This window comes from Apium graveolens, unplaced genomic scaffold (assembly GCF_009905375.1).
Source record: "Apium graveolens cultivar Ventura unplaced genomic scaffold, ASM990537v1 ctg2287, whole genome shotgun sequence".
NCBI classification, from domain to species: domain Eukaryota; kingdom Viridiplantae; phylum Streptophyta; class Magnoliopsida; order Apiales; family Apiaceae; genus Apium; species Apium graveolens.
Genome location: NW_027417589.1, coordinates 1 through 20,735, shown reverse-complemented (window position 1 = coordinate 20,735; position 20,735 = coordinate 1). Strand labels below are relative to the sequence as shown.

General features: G+C 33.3%; 3 protein-coding genes across 3 annotated transcripts; all 3 read right to left on the bottom strand.

Annotated features, from left to right (window-relative positions):
• Positions 1-2,709: 2,709 nt before the first annotated feature.
• On the bottom strand, positions 2,710-7,759 carry LOC141700389 (topless-related protein 4-like). Its single transcript, XM_074504174.1, has 13 exons — positions 7,545-7,759; positions 7,245-7,424; positions 6,191-6,307; positions 5,594-5,748; positions 5,377-5,482; positions 4,759-4,896; positions 4,516-4,626; positions 4,257-4,418; positions 3,927-4,055; positions 3,745-3,843; positions 3,455-3,634; positions 3,204-3,358; positions 2,710-3,010 (listed from the first exon to the last, which is right to left on the bottom strand). The coding sequence occupies exons 4-13, from the start codon at positions 5,677-5,679 to the stop codon at positions 2,821-2,823; spliced, it is 1,356 nt and encodes a 451-aa protein (XP_074360275.1). The 5' UTR covers positions 5,680-5,748; positions 6,191-6,307; positions 7,245-7,424; positions 7,545-7,759; the 3' UTR covers positions 2,710-2,820.
• A 2,585-nt stretch (positions 7,760-10,344) lies between these two features.
• Positions 10,345-15,412, bottom strand: LOC141700387 (topless-related protein 4-like). Its single transcript, XM_074504171.1, has 13 exons — positions 15,255-15,412; positions 14,955-15,134; positions 13,900-14,016; positions 13,296-13,457; positions 13,079-13,184; positions 12,460-12,597; positions 12,217-12,327; positions 11,958-12,119; positions 11,628-11,756; positions 11,446-11,544; positions 11,156-11,335; positions 10,905-11,059; positions 10,345-10,712 (listed from the first exon to the last, which is right to left on the bottom strand). The coding sequence occupies exons 1-13, from the start codon at positions 15,350-15,352 to the stop codon at positions 10,523-10,525; spliced, it is 1,827 nt and encodes a 608-aa protein (XP_074360272.1). The 5' UTR covers positions 15,353-15,412; the 3' UTR covers positions 10,345-10,522.
• A 3,717-nt stretch (positions 15,413-19,129) lies between these two features.
• On the bottom strand, positions 19,130-20,706 carry LOC141700370 (pre-mRNA-processing-splicing factor 8A-like). Its single transcript, XM_074504150.1, has 5 exons — positions 20,296-20,706; positions 20,024-20,185; positions 19,742-19,939; positions 19,379-19,658; positions 19,130-19,254 (listed from the first exon to the last, which is right to left on the bottom strand). Exons 1-4 carry the CDS (start codon positions 20,626-20,628, stop codon positions 19,458-19,460), a joined length of 894 nt encoding a protein of 297 aa, XP_074360251.1. The 5' UTR covers positions 20,629-20,706; the 3' UTR covers positions 19,130-19,254; positions 19,379-19,457.
• Between the last annotated feature and the right edge of the window lie 29 nt (positions 20,707-20,735).

The window sequence follows — 20,735 nt, the reverse complement described above, 5'->3', positions numbered from 1 at the left end:
AGGGAGAGGGAGAGGGAGAGAGAGAGAGAGTAGTAATGAGTAGATGATGTGTGAGGAATGAGAAATGGTGGCTGCATGTCTTTACAAGTGTGTATAAGTAGTAGTGGCAACAAGCTGGGGAATTTTGGATTTTACCAGCTGATATCAATAATCTGAGTGATATCTGCATATAATATTTATAATCCAACAACAATATTGCATAAATATTGAGGTAGATAATAATATTATAGATATACCAAATTAATTCAAATTAATTATTGCTATATATGGAAATGTCCTTTACATAACAAAGTATTACTCCCTTTGTTTTTTTTTATTTGTCGTTTTTACTTTTGCACGTATTTTAATGTGATTTGACCAGCTAGTTAGAAATATGATTTTAAAAATTTTCTTTTTGTGAATTAAAATATAAGTTGTCTACTTTTATTTACAAAAAGAAAATTTTATAAATGATAATTTTAACTATGCGGTCAAGGCACATTGAAATGTGTGCAAAAGTTAAAGCGACAAATAAAAAAAATAATGGGAATATTTATAAATCAGCTATAGCTGTTAACATCCTTTATTTGAAAAGTAATTTTATTGTTTATTTCTTCAAAAAAAATTGGTGATTTATTTGTTTTGAGTAGATCTTTCAATTCTTTTATGAATAATTAGGCATTTACTTTTAAATCAATTGGATGAAAGTTATATATTAATATTTTGCTTTTCATTGTAATTAAAGCATATTAGATGGGCCTATGATAATATATACTCCCTTCGTCCCCTCAATTATTTAGAAAGTGGACACCGTCCCCTCAATTATTTAGAAAGTGGACAGAGATCGACACGCACTTTAATGCTCTTATTAAATATAATTGTATTTTTTTTTAAAAAAAATTCCTTTTAAATAAAAATATAATGTTCAAACTTTTATACAAAAAAGAAAATTTTAAAAATAAATTATGAAAGTATACTTATAGTTGACTTACGTGTCATGTGAAAAAAACTGTAAAGAAATAAGAGGAGGGAGGAAATAACAAATTATGAGTCATTAGTTTCTATATTTTTCACTTTATCCAACCATGCACTACCTGTAATTAAAGCATATATGTGATTATAAAGACAGACTCATTTGTGAAAAATTATAGCACCATTGATATAACATAAATATATTTTAATGTTATAAGGATATGATAGAAAATATAAATCCACCTCGAGTGAATTATGAAATATCCATAAACCTAAAATTTAATTAATTTATTAACAAACAACTTCTTAAATAGTTATTTTAGAAAAAGTTTATATTTTTATAGTGTCCGCTAAACCGAGACAAAATTTGTTCATAGCTCATACATGATATTTCCTTAATGCGTGCCCTAAATTCGGATACGGTGTATAAAAGGCTATATCTTTCATTACTTACCATTGTCGTGTAATCTAAATTAAAATCATATGTGTTTGTCACGTTGCTTAATTGTACCTAGTACATGATTCTGTATACCAAGATTAAATTTTAAACATTTCAAAATAACTTAAATTACTTAAGTTTGATAACTTGTAAAATTGTAAATTTATATGTAATCATCAAAACCATTGAGTTTTTGAAAGTAAAAAATATTTTTTATATTATATTATTTAGAGACCACATTTTAAAAAATGTTAACTGTTCAATAAAAATGTTCAATCTCCTGTTTATTATTTAAAAAAAAGTAAATACTTGAACAAAAATTATGACTCTTTCATTTAGTTTGTACGTATATATATTATATAGAGAACATATTATTTTATATTTAGTAATATTTGATTTTATATGCAGCCCTTTGGCCTATATGATCACATTAAAAATATAACCCCTCTTCAACTACTCCCAATTTTTTATATTTGATGGTTGACTTTTCTAACACCTCAAAGTGCTTTAATTGAATATTGAAAAATGTTACCTATAAATAAAAATATAAAATTTATGTTAAAATTCACAAAAAGAACTTTTAAAAATAATTATTTTAAGTTAAAAAATTGTTTTACAAATATTAAAAAACAGAGTATAATATAGAAGTGCATTAAATTTGGTTAAATAAAGGATACTGCCTCCATCTCATATTATGTGTCATCTTTGTATTTGTCCGGGTCAAATTGACTTAAGTTTGACTGAAATTTATTACTAATTTATAATTGAACAAAATAAAAAAATTATATCACCGGAAAGTAGATTTAATCTACTTTAATATATAATTTTTAGTTTTTTGAAATAATATACGAGTAATGTTTAATCGTACTTCTATAAAAAAAATGTGACACGAGATGGAGGGAGTACAAGTTAACAAGCCGTACTTCTTTGTAACCTAATGCTTACAAAAATACCAAAACCCTATAAGGCAAGTGTCATCTGATTCATTTAAACTAATCATAATGACTTAGAGTTAGAATGCATAACTTTCACGATTTTTTATTATTTGTTGGATTTGCATTGCTGGATAAAATACATTCCTTAAGTTTTGTAGCCTACCCACGATCAAAGGCCTTTCGAATTTCTTATATATAAATCTTTCGAATTTCTTATATATAAATCTGTTGAATAAACTGCATATATGTTCATTGTGAATTTGAAAACCGAACGTGAGTAAGGTCCTGTCGAACTTGGACCTCAAATTGTATATTATTGTATTCTCATCAAATTGGATCCATTAACCATTAACCATTAACATGGTAATTTAAAAATAGCCCCCTCCCCCCAACAAAAAAAAACATAGTCATGTAAAATAAACTCACTAGATCCTGGTCTCCAGGATTTAAAACATTAAAAAGTTCAAAAGCCACTGGCACTCATATGAATAAAACTCATATCAACTTCTTATCCACTGGTATTTCATGATCCTTCTCCCCTGCAGCAACATTGTCAAGCTGTGGTGTCCCCGGCCAATTCCCCTCTCGAGGTTCTACTACTAGTACCGAGCCATCACCGAGTCCAATAGCAAACTGATTCGGGTTATTAGGATGAGCCGCAATAGCCCAACAATTAACCATTGTGCTGTAAATATGAACAATATGATTTATTCGGTTTATTAAAGGAGATTATTCATTTATTGAGGTAAAAAATAAATTATCTCTATTATGTTGGGACCGAAAAATATATTCATTTAACGAGATTATTCATTTATCGAGGTTCTACTCTATTGCAAACTAACATTTTTGGGATACAATGTAGGTAACACAACATGTACCTTGGATTCTGAGTTATGTAGGCACTCGGGTTGATGATACACCTCTCGGTGAATGATGAATCGAAGATAACAATGCGCCCTCTTATGAAGCTTGCATATATGGTGAGGCCGTTACACGAATATGTAGCATCAGAAATCAGTTCATTAGAAACCCACTGCAAAATGTGTGTTAATGAGATTGTGTGATCAAGCATGTTCTAGAATTTAATAAAGTATATGCAATGTCAAGCCCGCGAATAAATTTCAGATACCTGGGAGCAGAGCTTAAGATCGGGTCCCTCGAGAGTGGCTAAACAGTTTTCATGAACAACTAATATGAGTTTTTGATCCTGCTGAAACTTGACACAAGTGCGCCCGGGAAACACGTGTCCACCGATGTCCAGGAATTTACTTGTCTGCTTTATCAATGCAAAATTACTCCAAGAACTGATCTGCAAGACAGGAAAAAATATAAATCAGTGTGAAGAGACTATGGTAAAATAGCTGCCTAGTTATCTGGTAACTTCTATTGGCCTAAGACGTTAATCTTGCAGAAATGCACCTCAGCATTATATGCAGACGAGACGAGGATGTTTAAAGCACTGGAATAGGCAAGGCCAGTGACTCTCGTCTGATCATGAGCTTTTATCTGGGCTTTGACCTGTATACAACAGAGATAAAATTTTAATAACTAATCCATAATTTGATTTAAAACACTTAATTATCAGTAAAGGTGTAGTAGACCTGGTCTGTCCTAACATCGTAGATTCTTATAGAGCCATCCTCCATGCCGAAAATAATGAAATTATTGTCCTCAGGATAGAACATAGCACAAGTTGCAGCAGGTGGCGGAGACATGACTGTGGTCAAATTCTGCCCAAAAGGAAGTGCACAAAAGTGTTAGAAAAATAGTATAAGATCCTGGAAAGGGCATTCCCCTGCCACTTTGAGGTTTTAGAGCGATTGGTTAAGAAAAAGTTCTTATTTACAAAGTGAAATCTTAAAATTTGACCATGTATGAAGCGGAAGAAATAAATGTATGCCAAATAGTAAATAGTAAGAGCTCAGCTATACTTTGAACAACTCGATTTCAGATGTCTGCAAGCCAAACAACGATACTTTCCCTCCCGAGGCAGATGCAACATATGAATCATTCTTTGACAGAGCAAAACACGGGACAACAAGTTCATGTTCCCCCGTTCCTACATCATTGGACAAGAATCCAGAATAACTTACCTGCATTAATTTGCAAAAGTAACGAAGATAAGATAATGTGAACTGTGAAGCACATGTATGAAGGGATGTTAGCAATAGACTTTAAAACAATCTATACTTCTCTGGCCTCATTTGCATTCTCCGTTTTCATGTTCCAGAACTTCAATGCCCCGCTACAGGACAATGCAAATATGGTATATCCTGAATTGTTGTAAGCTATCCTGTCAATCTGAATTATATAACTAAAGGATTAGATCGTTAGAACAAAATAAAGATGGCAATATGCAACTGACGTTTAAAAAAGCGTCGAACCGACACAATTCCTGTTAGAAAATGGACCTATTGTATAGTAGATACATACTTTTGATGTTAAAATGGGATCAGGAAGCCTCAAAGTATAGAGTTGAGCTTGTTCACTAATTTCAGGAACGACAGAGTTATTCCTCTCATCTGTTTTACAGGCATTAATCAAATATCCTAAACCGCGACAATCTCCATCCTGCAGTATTAAACACAAAAGCCAATTAGTGAACCTTAAAGATCATGTAACACTCTATATGTTCTCTTAGAACCTGAAAATGATCAAAGTAGTACTACACTACACAAAATGCATTAGAGCACAAATTTCTAACCACATACTATGATGGCTTAATGACCTTTTAAACCTCAACTTTGCACCAATATACCCATCAGCCCTTGTAGTTCACTACCGTACCTTTTTGCCCCTCAGGTACCGAAAACGTAACCTTTTACCCTTGGACCGGCCGGTTTTTCACCCGGTTTTTTTCCCGGTCCAAGGATAAAAAGCATATTTTGGATACCCGAGGACTGAAAAACTACGCTTTTAAACTTCAGGGTTTTATGATTACATTGGTGCAAACTTTGAGGCCGAAAAGGTCATTAACCTTACTATGATTATATATCTGTTCTTTTTCCGGAATTAAGTACTCTAAGCACCTATGGACCGAAAGGCACTCACATTGAGAGATAAAACCACTTCATCCCCGCATGTATGATCAACAAACAGTGTACTAACTGCAGGGTTCGCCTCGGGAGACTTGCACAACAAATGCTGACAGTTGAGGCTATGATCACCAAGAAAACAAGAATAGATTTATAAGATTTCAACCAAATTAGAGAACACACCCGCACAAAAAACGCAATTATTAAAGTTTTAGTATTGTAGCCTGATGTACCTGTGGTTCATCAGGACCTTTAGACGCGAGTGCTCAATGATAGGATAGTTAAGCTTGTCCTTGAGAGCAGGATTCCGTTCTATCATCTTCTTGAGATGAGCGAAAATCGAACGCCTTCTGTATCAGTGTAATAGTTTCCAAGCTTTTCATTTTCTCTGCAGTAAGGACAATTGCAAGTTCATTTCCACTCAACGTTCATAAAAATATATAGAACATCTTTACACTAAAACCCTCTAAAGTGATATCATTTAGACCGGAAACATTGATTACTTTAGAAAAGATTATCACATTAGAGGAGTTTATACATAATTACTCGTTGCTATATACATAAGACCAAAACTTTTTGTCACTTTAGAGAGTATTAATTCACGGGGTTCTAGTATATTACATGTCACGTGTTGGTCCCGCGTGATACATGTGCAGGTGTACGAAACGGGGGTTCTAGTTATTATATGTCACCTGTTGGTCCCGCGTGGTACATGTGGGGGTGTACGGAACGGGGGGTTCTAGTGTATTATATGTCACCTGTTGGTCCCGCGTGATACATGTGGGGATGTACGGAAAATATACTTTAAAGGAGTGTGCTTATATATATACCTCACGTTGTTCAAGCATATAAGCTGGGCGAGCTCATTGTAAATCTCTTCATTTTGAGCATCAACTATCGGTTGCAATTCATTTGTCAATATTTCCAGAGCTATTGCATATTGATGGCTGAAATCAAATAAGGAAATTGAAAAATAAAATAATTATTGTTGCATATAAAAGAAAAAAGGTCCCAAATGTCACTATTTTGATTCAAATGATCCTCAATGTCATTTTCTGAATAATTAGTCATAAATATCACTCCAAAACGGAGTTTCGGTTAAAGTTTTTGTTATTAATAAAAAACGCGATTTCGTGTTTCGTTTTCATTTTTTTTTTTGAAACGCAACTTCAATTCATGTTTAGGTGGACAAAACGCAATCTCAGGATGAGTTTTTCATATTAACTCATTTTGGATCTGCGTTTTTGTTGTGTGTTTTTCACATCCTAAGAAAAACTCGGTTAGAAACTGCGTTTTTATGAAAAACTCGGTTTGAAACGCCGTTTTCATATCCATAAACCAAAGACGAGACTGTGTTTTTGACCGAAACAACTTCTAAAATTGGGTTTTCATCAAAAACACAGTTTGAAACCACGTTTTTAAATAAAAACACAAAATGAAACTGCGTTTTCCTTTTATTTATAAAAAAATTAAAAAAAAATTGTTATAGAAAAACTCAACACGAAACTGCGTTTTTCGTCTATTTTGAAAAATTTCAACCGAAACTCCGTTTTGAAATGACATTTGGGGCCAACAATTCAAAAAGTGACATTGAGGATCATTTAACCCCAAATAGTGACATTTGGGGCCAACACCCCATATAAAATGGCTAAATGATACTTAAATACTTAAAGCACCACTAAAATATCCCTACACAGATGTTGCACCTATGTTACTCACGATTCTTTATTTTGTCATGAAGTACTATCGAACACTATTCTTTACTCATTCTGATACTTATACACATGTACATCGTCAAATTCTTCTAATCGAGTCCGAGTAATACATAGCTTTCTAGTAACAAACTTTAAGAATTTAGCAAATGAAACTTAAATTATAACTTACCTATCCAAAGCTTCAATGTACCGCTGTTTTCGAATCTCGAAAATCATTTGAGTAGACAATGCGTTCTCATCGATTTTTGTAAAATCTAAGATGTAATTTTCGAGGTCTTTCCAGTTTCCATCCTTAACAGCTTCTTCAACATATTTCATGTTGAAGAATAATTTGCCTTCCCTCTCCAGCCTTCAAAATAACAAATCAATGATGTGTAAGCTTAAATCAAATTAACATAAATAGTATATAGGGTTTCAATCAAACAGACAAATAAAAAACATTGATATATCCAAAAAATTAAAATCATACGCCCGAGCAGTGTCTGTCAAATTGTGCTCATCCAAGAATTGCACAATCAGAAAAGCAAGATCTTTTCCAAAGTTGCTGCAACTCCAACTCTTCGCCATTTTTTCTTCTTTCTGATCTATGTGTGTGAGAGGGGGGAGAGAGAGAGGGAGAGAGGGAGAGAGAGAGGGGGCGAGAGAGAGGGAGAGAGAGGGAGAGGGAGAGGGAGAGAGAGAGAGAGAGAGTAGTAATGAGTAGATGATGTGTGAGGAATGAGAAATGGTGGCTGCATGTCTTTACAAGTGTGTATAAGTAGTAGTGGCAACAAGCTGGGGAATTTTGGATTTTACCAGCTGATATCAATAATCTGAGTGATATCTGCATATAATATTTATAATCCAACAACAATATTGCATAAATATTGAGGTAGATAATAATATTATAGATATACCAAATTAATTCAAATTAATTATTGCTATATATGGAAATGTCCTTTACATAACAAAGTATTAATCCCTTTGTTTTTTTTATTTGTCGCTTTAACTTTTGCACATATTTCAATGTGATTTGACCGGCTAGTAAGAAATATGATTTTAAAAATTTTCTTTTTGTGAATTAAAATATAAGTTGTTTACTTTTATTTACAAAAAGAAAATTTTATAAATGATAATTTTAACTATGCGGTCAAATCACCTTCTGTGCAAAAGTCAAAGCTACAAATAAATAAAACAGAGGAAGTATTTATAAATCAGCTATAGCTGGTTAACATCCTTTATTTGAAAAGTAATTTTATTGTTTATTTCTTCAAAAAAATTTGGTGATTTATTTGTTTTGAGTAGATCTTTCAATTATTTTATGAATAATTAGGCATTTACTCTTAAATAAATTGGATGAAAGTTATACATTAATATTTTGCTTTTCATTGTAAAACATATTAGATGGGCCTGTGATAATATATATAACAAATTATGAGTCATTAGTTTGTATATTTTTCACTTTATCCAACCATGCACTACCCTTTAATGCAAAGCATATGTATGATCACAAAGACTCCTGATTTGTGAAAAATTATAGCATCATTGGTATTGCATAAATATATTGTAATGTTATAAGGATATGATAGAAAATATAATCCATGTTGAGTGAATTATGAAATGTTCATAAACCTAAAATTTTATTAATTTATTAACAAACAATTTCTTAAATAGTCATTTTAGAAAAGGTTTATATTTTTGTAGTGTCCGCTAAACCCAGACAAAATTAATTTCATAACTCATACCTAATGTTTCCTTAATGTGTGCCCTAGATTCGGATACGGTGTATATAAGGGGTATATCTTTCATTACTTATTATTGTCGTGTAACCTAAATTAAAATCATCTGTGTTTGCCACGTTATGTTGCTTAATTGTACCTAGTACATTCTCCTGTAAACCTAATTTCCCAAAGCAAAATTTTATACGTTTCAAAATAAGTTAAATTATTTAAGTTTAAGTAAAATTTAAAATTTATATGTAATCATCAAAACCATTGAGTTTTTGAAAGTAAAAATATTTTTTATGTTATATTATTTAGAGACCACATTTTAAAAAATGTTAATTGTTCATTAAAAATGTTCAATCTTCTATTTATTATTTTAAAAAAAAGTATATACTTGAACAAAAATTATGACTCTTTCATTTAGTTTATACGTGTATATATTATATACAGACATATTATCTAATATTTCGTAATATTTGATTTTATATGTAGCCCCTGTGCTCTATATGATCACATTAAAAATATAACCCCCTCCTTCAACTACTCCCTATTTTTATATTTGATGGTTGACTTTTCTAACACCTCAAAGTGTTTTAATTGAATATTACTTATAAATAAAAATATAAAATTTATGTTAAAATTCACAAAAAGAAATTTTAAAAATAATTATTTTAAGTTAAAAAATTATGTTATAAATATTAAAAAACAGAGTATAATATAGAAGTGCATTATGTGTCCTCTTTGTATTTGTGCCGGTCAAATTGACTTAAGTAAATTTATTAATAATTTATAATTGAACAATTAAAAAAATTACATCACCGAAAAATAGATTTAATCTACTTTAATATATAATTTTTAGCTTTTAAAAATAATATACGAGTAATGTTAAATCGTTAGTCAAAAGTTGGTAATTTTGAATTGTATAAAAGGAAATGTGATACGAGATGGAGGGAGTACAAGTTAACAAGCCGTAATTCTTTGTAACCTAATGCTTACAAAAATACCAAAACCCTGTAAGGCAAGTGACATCTGATTCATTTAAACTAATCATAATGACTTAGAGTTAGAATGCATAACTTTCCGGATTTTTTAAGCATCGGGTCCTATGGTAGTATCACATTTAATATTTTATTATTTGTATTGCTAGATAATTTTTTAAGTTGGTAATTTTGCATTGCTAGATAAAATACATTCCTTAAGGCCTCGAATTTTTTAAAGGGAAGGAAGTAAGTGGTAATGAGGTAAAATACTTTCATCCCATTTTGGGAGTGAAAGTTTTGGAATGAAAGTTTGTTAAATTTACATTCATTATCACTTGTTTTCGCTCATTTTTAAAAACTCGGGAGCACAAATATTAATGCAAGTGAAATTACTTTACTCATTCACCATTTGTTTTCCTTCCTAATTAAAACTCGAAAGTAAGGAGTAAGTCTTGCAGGCTACTAACGATCAAAGGCCTTTCGAATTTCCTATATATAAATCTGCGGAATAAACGGCATATATGTTCATTGTGAATTTGAAAACCGAATGTGAGTAAGGTCCGGTCGAACTTGGACCTCAAATTGTATATTATTGTATTCTCATCAAATTGGATCCATTAACCATTAACATGGTAATTTAAAAATAGCCCCCTCCCCCCAACAAAAAAAAACATAGTCATGTAAAATAAACTCACTAGATCCTGGTCTCCAGGATTTAAAACATTAAAAAGTTCAAAAGCCACTGGCACTCATATGAATAAAACTCATATCAACTTCTTATCCACTGGCATTTCATGATCCTTCTCCCCTGCAGCAACATTGTCAAGCTGTGGTGTCCCCGGCCAATTCCCCTCTCCAGGTTCTACTACTAGTACCGAGCCATCACCGAGTCCAAGAGCAAACTGATTCGGTTCATTAGGATGAGCCGCGATAGCCCAACAATTAACCATTGTGCTGCAAATACGAACAATATGGTTTATTTGGTTTATTTAAGGAGATTATTCATTTACTGAGGTAAAAATAAATTATCTCTATTATGTTGGGACCGAAAAATATATTCATTTAACGAGATTATTCATTTATCGAGGTTCTACTCTATTGCAAACTAACATTTCTGGGATACAATGTAGGTAACACAACATGTACCTTGGATTCTTAGGTATGTAGGCACTAGGGTTGATGATACACCTCTCGGTGAATGATGAATCGAAGATAACAATGCGCCCTCTTATGAAGCTTGCATATATGGTGAGGCCGTCACACGAATATGTAGCATCAGAAATCAGTTCATTAGAAACCCACTGCAAAATGTGTGTTAATGAGATTGTGTGATCAAGCATGTTCTAGAATTTAATAAAGTATATGCAATGTCAAGCCCGCGAATAAATTTCAGATACCTGGGAGCAGAGCTTAAGATCGGGTCCCTCGAGAGTGGCTAAACAGTTTTCATGAACAACTAACATGAGTTTTTGATCCTGCTGAAACTTGACACAAGTGCGCCCGGGAAACACGTGTCCACCGATGTCCAGGAATTTACGTGTCTGCTTTATCAATGCAAAATTACTCCAAGAACTGATCTGCAAGACAGGAAAAAATATAAATCAGTGTGAAGAGACTATGGTAAAATAGCTGCCTAGTTATCTGGTAACTTCTATTGGCCTAAGACGTTAATCTTGCAGAAATGCACCTCAGCATTATATGCAGACGAGACGAGGATGTTTAAAGCACTGGAATAGGCAAGGCCAGTGACTCTCGTCTGATCATGAGCTTTTATCTGGGCTTTGACCTGTATACAACAGAGATAAAAATTTAATAACTAATCCATAATTTGATTCAAAACACTTAATTATCAGTACAGGTGTATTAGACCTGGTCTGTCCTAACATCGTAGATTCTTATAGAGCCATCCTCCATGCCGAAAATAATGAAATTATTGTCCTCAGGATAGAACATAGCACAAGTTGCAGCAGGTGGCGGAGACATGACTGTGGTCAAATTCTGCCCAAAAGGAAGTGCACAAAAGTGTTAGAAAAATAGTATAAGATCCTGGAAAGGGCATTCCCCTGCCACTTTGAGGTTTTAGAGCGATTGGTTAAGAAAAAGTTCTTATTTACAAAGTGAAATCTTAAAATTTGACCATGTATGAAGCGGAAGAAATAAATGTATGCCAAATAGTAAATAGTAAGAGCTCAGCTATACTTTGAACAACTCGATTTCAGATGTCTGCAAGCCAAACAACGATACTTTCCCTCCCCAGGCAGATGCAACATATGAATCATTCTTTGACAGAGCAAAACACGGGACAACAAGTTCATGTTCCCCCGTTCCTACATCATTGGACAAGAATCCTGAATAACTTACCTGCATTAATTTGCAAAAGTAACGAAGATAAGATAATGTGAACTGTGAAGCACATGTATGAAGGGATGTTAGTAATAGACTTTAAAACAATCTATACTTCTCTGGCCTCATTTGCATTCTCCGTTTTCATGTTCCAGAACTTCAATGCCCCGCTACAGGACAATGCAAATATGGTAAATCCTGAATTGTTGTAAGCTATCCTGTCAATCTGAATTATATAACTAAAGGATTAGATCGTTAGAACAAAATAAAGATGGCAATATGCAACTGACGTTTAAAAAAGCGTCGAACTGACACAATTCCTGTTAGAAAATGGACCTATTGTATAGTAGATACATACTTTTGATGTTAAAATGGGATCAGGAAGCCTCAAAGTATAGAGTTGAGCTTGTTCACTAATTTCAGGAACGACAGAGTTATTCCTCTCATCTGTTTTACATGCATTAATCAAATATCCTAAACCGCGACAATCTCCATCCTGCAGTATTAAACACAAAAGCCAATTAGTGAACCTTAAAGATCATGTAACACTCTGTATGTTCTCTTAGAACCTGAAAATGATCAAAGTAGTACTACACTACACAAAATGCATTAGAGCACAAATTTCTAACCACATACTATGATGGCTTAATGACCTTTTAAACCTCAAACTTTGCACCAATATACCCATCAGCCCCTGTAGTTCACTACCGTACCTTTTTGCCCCTCAGGTACCGAAAACGTAACCTTTTACCCTTGGACCGGCCGGTTTTTCACCCGGTTTTTTTCCCGGTCCAAGGATAAAATGCATATTTTGGATACCCGAGGGCTGAAAAACTACGCTTTTAAACTTCAGGGTTTTATGAGTACATTGGTGCAAACTTTGAGGCCGAAAAGGTCATTAACCTTACTATGATTATATATCTGTTCTTTTTCCGGAATTAAGTACTCTAAGCACCTATGGACCGAAAGGCACTCACATTGAGAGATAAAACCACTTCATCCCCACATGTATGATCAACAAACAGTGTACTAACTGCAGGGTTCGCCTCGGGAGACTTGCACAACAAATGCTGACAGTTGAGGCTATGATCACCAAGAAAACAAGAATAGATTTATAAGATTTCAACCAAATTAGAGAACACACCCGCACAAAAAACGCAATTATTAAAGTTTTAGTATTGTAGCCTGATGTACCTGTGGTTCATCAGGCCCTTTAGACGCGAGTGCTCAATGATAGGATAGTTAAGCTTGTCCTTGAGAGCAGGATTCCGTTCTATCATCTTCTTGAGATGAGCGAAAATCGAACGCCTGGCTGTTTCTGTATCAGTGTAATAGTTTCCAAGCTTTTCATTTTCTCTGCAGTAAGGACAATTGCAAGTTCATTTCTACTCAACGTTCATAAAAATATATAGAACATCTTTACAGTAAAACCCTCTAAAGTGATATCGTTTAGACCGGAAACATTGATTACTTTAGAAAAGGTTATCACATTAGAGGAGTTTATACATAATTACTCGTTGCTATATACATAAGACCAAAATTTTTTGTCACTTTAGAGAGTATTAATTCACGGGGTTCTAGTATATTACATGTCACGTGTTGGTCCCGCGTGATACATGTGGAGGTATACGAAACGGGGGTTCTAGTTATTATATGTCACATGTTGGTCCCGCGTGGTACATGTGGGGGTGTACGGAACGGGGGGTTCTAATGTATTATATGTCACCTGTTGATCCCGCGTGATACATGTGGGGATGTACGGAAAATATACTTTAAAGGAGTGTGCTTATATATATACCTCACGTTGTTCAAGCATATAAGCTGGGCGAGCTCATTGTAAATCTCTTCATTTTGAGCATCAACTATCGGTTGCAATTCATTTGTCAATATTTCCAGAGCTATTGAATATTGATTGCTGAAATCAAATAAGGAAATTGAAAAATAAAATAATTATTGTTGCATATAAAAGAAAAAAAGGTCCCAAATGTCACTTTTTTGATTCAAATGACCCTCAATGTCATTTTCTGAATAATTAGTCATAAATGTCACTTCAAAACGGAGTTTCGGTTAAAGTTTTTGTTATTAATAAAAAACGCGATTTTGTGTTTCGTTTTCAATTTTTTTTTTGAAACGCAACTTCAATTCATGTTTAGGGGGGCAAAACACAATCTCAGGATGAGTTTTTCATATTAACTCATTTTGAATCTGCGTTTTGGTTGTGTGTTTTTTCGCATTCTAAGAAAAACTCGGTTAGAAACTGCGTTTTTACGAAAAACTCGGTTTGAAACGCCGTTTTCATATCCATAAACCAAAGACGAGACTGTGTTTTTGACCGAAACAACTTCTAAAATTGGGTTTTCATCAAAAACACAGTTTGAAACCACGTTTTTAAATAAAAACACAAAATGAAACTGCGTTTTCCTTTTATTTATAAAAAATTAAAAAAAAAATTGTTATAGAAAAACTCAACACGAAACTGCGTTTTCGTCTATTTTGAAAAATTTCAACCGAAACTCCGTTTTGAAATGACATTTGGGGTCAACGATTCAAAAAGTGACATTGAGGGTCATTTAACCCCAAATAATGACATTTGAGGCCAACAGCCCATATAAAATGGCTAAATGATACTTAAATACTTAAAGCACCACTAAAATATCCCTACACAGATGTTGCACCTATGTTACTCACGATTCTTTATTTTGTCATGAAGTACTATCGGACACTATTATTTGCTCATTCTGATACTTATACACATGTACATCGTCAAATTCTTCTAATCGAGTCCGAGTAATACATAGCTTTCTAGTAACAAACTTTAAGAATTTAGCAAATGAAACTTAAATTATAACTTACCTATCCAAAGCTTCAATGTACCGCTGTTTTCGAATCTCGAAAATCATTTGAGTAGACAATGCGTTCTCATCGATTTTTGTAAAATCTAAGATGTAATTTTCGAGGTCTTTCCAGTTTCCATCCTTAACAGCTTCTTCAACATATTTCATGTTGAAGAATAATTTGCCTTCCCTCTCCAGCCTTCAAAATAACAAATCAATGATGTGTAAGCTTAAATCAAATTAACATAAATAGTATATAGGGTTTCAATCAAACAGACAAATAAAAAACATTGATATATCCAAAAAATTAAAATCATACGCCCGAGCAGTGTCTGTCAAATTGTGCTCATCCAAGAATTGCACAATCAGAAAAGCAAGATCTTTTCCAAAGTTGCTGCAACTCCAACTCTTCGCCATTTTTTCTTCTTTCTGATCTATGTGTGTGAGAGGGGGGAGAGAGAGAGGGAGAGAGGGAGAGAGAGAGGGGGGCGAGAGAGAGGGAGAGAGAGGGAGAGGGAGAGGGAGAGGGAGAGAGAGAGAGAGAGAGTAGTAATGAGTAGATGATGTGTGAGGAATGAGAAATGGTGGCTGCATGTCTTTACAAGTGTGTATAAGTAGTAGTGGCAACAAGCTGGGGAATTTGGATTTTACCAGCTGATATCAATAATCTGAGTGATATCTGCATATAATATTTATAATCCAACAACAATATTGCATAAATATTGAGGTAGATAATAATATTATAGATATACCAAATTAATTCAAATTAATTCAAATTAATTATTGCTATATATGGAAATGTCCTTTACATAACAAAGTATTACTCCCTTTGTTTTTTTTATTTGTCGTTTTGACTTTTGCACGTATTTTAAATGTGATTTGTCCAGCTAGTTAGAAATATGATTTTAAAAATTTTCTTTTTGTGAATTAAAATATAAGTTGTCTACTTTTATTTACAAAAAAAATAATTTATAAATTATAATTTTAAGTATGCGGTCAAAGCACATTGAAATGTGTGCAAAAGTTAAAGCGACAAATAAAAAAAACAATGAGAATATTTATAAATCAGCTATATATAGCTGGTTAACATCCTTTATTTGAAAAGTACTTCTATTGTTTATTTCTTCAAAAAAATTGGTGATTTATTTGTTTTGAGTAGATCTTTCAATTCTTTTATGAATAATTAGGCATTTACTTTTAAATAAATTGGATGAAAGTTATATATTAATATTTTGCTTTTCATTGTAATTAAAGCATATTAGATGGGCCTGTGATAATATATATAACAAATTATGAGTCATTAGTTTGTATATTTTCCACTTTATCCAACCATGCACTACCCTGTAATGCAAAGCATATATATGATCACCAAGACTGACTGATTTGTGAAAAATTATAGCATCATTGGTATAGCATAAATATATTGTAATGTTATAAGGATATGATAGAAATATAATCCATGTTGAGTGAGTTATTAAATATCAATAAACCTAAAATTTTATTAATTTATTAACAAACAACTTCTTGAATAGTCATTTTAGAAAAGGTTTATATTTTTGTAGTGTCCGCTAAACCCAGACAAAATTAATTTCATAACTCATACCTAATGTTTCCTTAATGCGTGCCCTAGATTCGGATACGGTGTATACAAGGGGTATATATTTCATTACTTACTATTGTCGTGTAACCTAAATTAAAATCATCTGTGTTGCATAATTGTACCTAGTACATTCTCCTGTAAACCTAATTTCCCAAAGCAAAATTTTATACGTTTCAAAATAAGTTAAATTATTTAAGTTTAAGTAAAATTTTAAATTTATATGTAATCACCAAAATCATTGAGTTTTTGAAAGTAAAAAATATTTTTTATGTTATATTATTTAGAGACCACATTTTAAAAAATGTTAATTGTTCATTAAAAATGTTCAATCTACTATTTATTATTTCAAAAAAAATATATACTTGAACAAAAATTATGACTCTTTCATTAGTTTGTATATGTTATATAGAGACATATTATTTAATATTTTGTAATATTTGATTTTATATGTAGCCTTGTGGCCTATATGATCACATTAAAAATATAACTCACTCCTTCAACTACTCTCTATTTTTATATTTGATGATTGATTTTTCTAACACGTCAAAGTGCTTTAATTGAATATTGAAAAATATTACTTATAAATTTTTTTCTTATTAATAAAAATATAAAATTTATGTTAAAATTTACAAAAAAAAACTTTTAAAAATAATTATTTTAAGTGAAAAACTGTGCTACAAATATTAAAAACAGAGTATGATGTAGAGGTGCATTAAATTTGATTAAATAAAAGATACAAGTTAATAAGTCGTCTTTATAACCAAATGCTTACAAAAATACAAAAACCCTGTAACCCAAGTGACATCAACACAAGTGACATCAGATTCATTTAAACTAATCATAATAATGAGTAAGAAATAGAATGCATAACTTTTTAGAATTTTTTATCACATTTAATTTTTTATTGTTTATTGTTTGTTGGACTTGCATTGCTGGATGAAATACATTCCTGCGGGTAAGTCTTGCAAGCTACCGGCTACCAACGATTAAAGGTCTTTCGAATTTCTTTTATGTTCATTGTGAATTTCAAAACCGAATGTCAGTAAGGTCCAGTCAAATTTACTAAATTTGACGACCGTCTTTAAATATGACTAAATTTATACCCGTAATTGTTTGACCGGACGGGAAATTTGGTTGACCATAAATTTAACTGATGACGATCATTTTAAGCTTTATTTAGACCATATGACCCAAACTGCTACTGATACAGAGTCGTATATGTTTTCTCTGTCTACATTCATCGTTATATTATCTTAGTTCTTACATGTCTACACTTTGTAACTAATTAGACGTGCTGCATTTTATCCAGCAATCTTCACCCCGTGAAACTTTACATATAATTCACATAAATGCAAACAGAACATGTTTTGGTCGATAGTAGTATAATACCATAATTGGCAAAAAAAAAGTATAATACCACAATTTGACCTCTGCGTCAAGGGCAGTATTGGCTACCTCGCCCTAAAATACACAATGCTAGACAAGGCATTTGAGATCTGTGTTGTTTAGTTGTGTACAGAATTGGCATACTCTTGCTTGAGCTTGCTAGTGGAAGAAAATCACTCGAGAATTGCTAAACTGGTGCTCACACACAAAAATTATACTCCTATGTGTTTGGAGCTGATGCAAATATAATATTAAAGCTGGAATTGAACTTGGTCTATGTATGTAACAAAGCCTATGTATCTAATAAAACAATAAATTCACAGTTGACTACTAAGATTTATAACTGATTAACATTTCGGACAGGGAACGGACGCACAGTTCAACCAGAGCAATGGGGAGATAATTTATTTACAAAATGTTAACTCATAACCCAGGAGACAAATACAGTACCTGTTGCATACTGCAGTTATAATAATAATTGGTTGATAACACAGTTAATTATGTAACATGACCATTATACGGATCCAACTATCCAAACATAAACCGAAATGAAGCCAGTGGAGCACTCAACACGCTTTTAAAACGGTGAATTACAGCAAGCCCGTATTTTAGTTGGTCAAAACGAAGTTGTGGCATCTCGAGAAAGTATACTACTGAACATACATCAACAATTTACATTCATCACGGCGTTTGGCCCTTCCTGGCCTTGACGATTCAAATCCTAGCTCCCTTCAAACGGCAATTACAAAACCTATGGATGTAAGCTGTTACCAAAAAGTATGTGTTACACAACTCCCGTACACTGTTTTATGTAAATGTATCCTCACGGCACCCACGGCAGTGATTTCGCCCTCTCCATGTTGCTAAACTCCAAGAAATGTGTGGGTCTGTGATCCTCATGATAGTACTCGCGAGGAGTCCCAGCTTAATTCCATACTTCATTATCTTTGTGTGCTTTACCCCCATGAAGTTGTAATTCCATGGACCATTATCGGGCACTGTATATAATAAAATGGACTCAGAAACTAGAACGATAATAATTATCTTTCTTAAATGTACACCATACTAAGCAGTTACTAATCTTTACCATGTAGAAACCAAGAAAACGGTCACTGAGAAGCATTTGGACCCTTCTCATAGTGAGTAGGTAAATACCAATGAGGATTTACTGCCAGTATCTTTATTCGCTCGCCCCCATTCGTAACCTGTTGGTTGTAAGCTTATATGCAGTTAAAGAGCAGGAACCAGGAGTAAAGCTACAAGTCAGTATAATGCACTTCTCTCCATCCCATTGTTTGTTATTCTCCAGGATCTGGGCATGAGATGTGAGATCCTACGGAAGATAAAAAAGTACACACATTAGATGTGGTACTTCAAATGACAAGAAATATCTAGAATTATATCAATATCCTTTTACTAATTTTATCAAAAACACATGCATCCAACAGATAGGTTACCTGAGGCGATAACTGTGGAAGCTCGTTCGGCTGTGTGTGCATCCATCCCAATGGCTCCAGATCATTAAGGAATTCATGCTCAGGAAGAGCTGATGGAAGATGTACCTGCTTGATGGGTCCCCCACTGTGGCGGCATGGCAATACACCGAATCTCCTTCACCTGAGGATTATCAGGAGGACTTACGCCATACAAATATCCTGCAATTTGCGTCCGCAGATCGGCAACGCATATGAACTTTTTCAATATATTTTTTGGCATTATATATGTGTAACCCGTTTCCTGCACCAAAATTACACAAACTATGAGCCTTGGATGGAAATTTTAACTTGGCATTATAACATAAGAAGGTAAAAGCATGATACCTTTATGTCCTCAGAATTAACGTATATATGATTCACTCGAAGATAAAGATTTGTTGCTGAAATTGCCCTAACACGCCAATCAGTTTTGGACCCGAATGCAGCCTGTTCGTAAGGACTTGTGGTAGTGACAATTAAAGAATCGCCATGGACATTTGTGGTCTTTGTAGTGACTGCTGTCAACTGACTTGCCTCTTTCGCCTGGAAGGTAAAATGTGTTTATGTTAATAAATAGTGACACATCATAGCATTTAGCAAATTGTGGAGGAAAAAGAAACAACTCACCTGTTTCTCAATCTCAGCTATCTGCTGCCGCTGTTGGGAGGGTGGAGTGATCTCAGCTCCAAGAATAATATCACGAATTTCAGATTGCGTCAGCGCTGAAGTGTTCACATTGTTCTTTTTGGCATAATCAGAGAGTATAAGGTCTCTCAGAGCAACCTCAACCTGCAATGTACAAAAAGAGCCAGGAAAACAAGAAAAGTTAATTAATTACCTCTAATTTTCCCAAGGAAACTTAATCATGCAGGTGCATAAAACAAAAACAAAATGTTTACCTTCATCCATTGATCATCTGAAAGGGAAGGCCAAATATGATGAGGTTCAGTGATAATAGTCTTATCAGGCTTTAGTAACATTTTTGCCTTCTCATTATTCACATGAAGGGCACGCAAGATCAGTATAAGCCTGGAAAATGCAGTATACGATGAAATACTCTTCAACCAATCATCATATATATTGAACAAAACCATCTGCGGCTCTGTAGCTTTCAGAATCAGATCACCAAACTTTTCGATCTTCAAGCATGCTTGGAAAGGAAGTTGCAGTTCACTTCCTTTAATGACAATATTAGGAAAATCTAGCAAGTGAACTTCAAGAGGATCCAACATTCCTTTACGTGTCACAATGATTTGTTTGGGCTGCTCTTCCACAGGCAAGGATCGCACAAGTGCAGCTACTTCCTCTGCTGTTTTTCCACTTGGCAGCTGACCAAGAC

Excerpts from the sequence above, each read along its gene's own strand:
- LOC141700389 (XM_074504174.1), bottom strand. The coding sequence starts at position 5,679 with ATGATAGAACGGAATCCTGCTCTCAAGGACAAGCTTAACTATCCTATC. Across the intron at positions 4,419-4,515 it reads ATGCAAATGAGGCCAGAGAA|GTAAGTTATTCTGGATTCTT; the intron begins GTATAGATTGTT and ends AAATTAATGCAG. Across the intron at positions 3,359-3,454 it reads ATCTTAAGCTCTGCTCCCAG|TGGGTTTCTAATGAACTGAT; the intron begins GTATCTGAAATT and ends CACATTTTGCAG.
- LOC141700387 (XM_074504171.1), bottom strand. The coding sequence starts at position 15,352 with ATGGCGAAGAGTTGGAGTTGCAGCAACTTTGGAAAAGATCTTGCTTTT. Across the intron at positions 12,598-13,078 it reads AAGTGGTTTTATCTCTCAAT|GATGGAGATTGTCGCGGTTT; the intron begins GTGAGTGCCTTT and ends TTAATACTGCAG. Across the intron at positions 11,545-11,627 it reads ACGATGTTAGGACAGACCAG|GTCAAAGCCCAGATAAAAGC; the intron begins GTCTAATACACC and ends TGTTGTATACAG.
- LOC141700370 (XM_074504150.1), bottom strand. The coding sequence starts at position 20,628 with ATGTTGGATCCTCTTGAAGTTCACTTGCTAGATTTTCCTAATATTGTC. Across the intron at positions 20,186-20,295 it reads CAGATGATCAATGGATGAAG|GTTGAGGTTGCTCTGAGAGA; the intron begins GTAAACATTTTG and ends TGTACATTGCAG. Across the intron at positions 19,940-20,023 it reads TAGCTGAGATTGAGAAACAG|GCGAAAGAGGCAAGTCAGTT; the intron begins GTGAGTTGTTTC and ends TTTACCTTCCAG.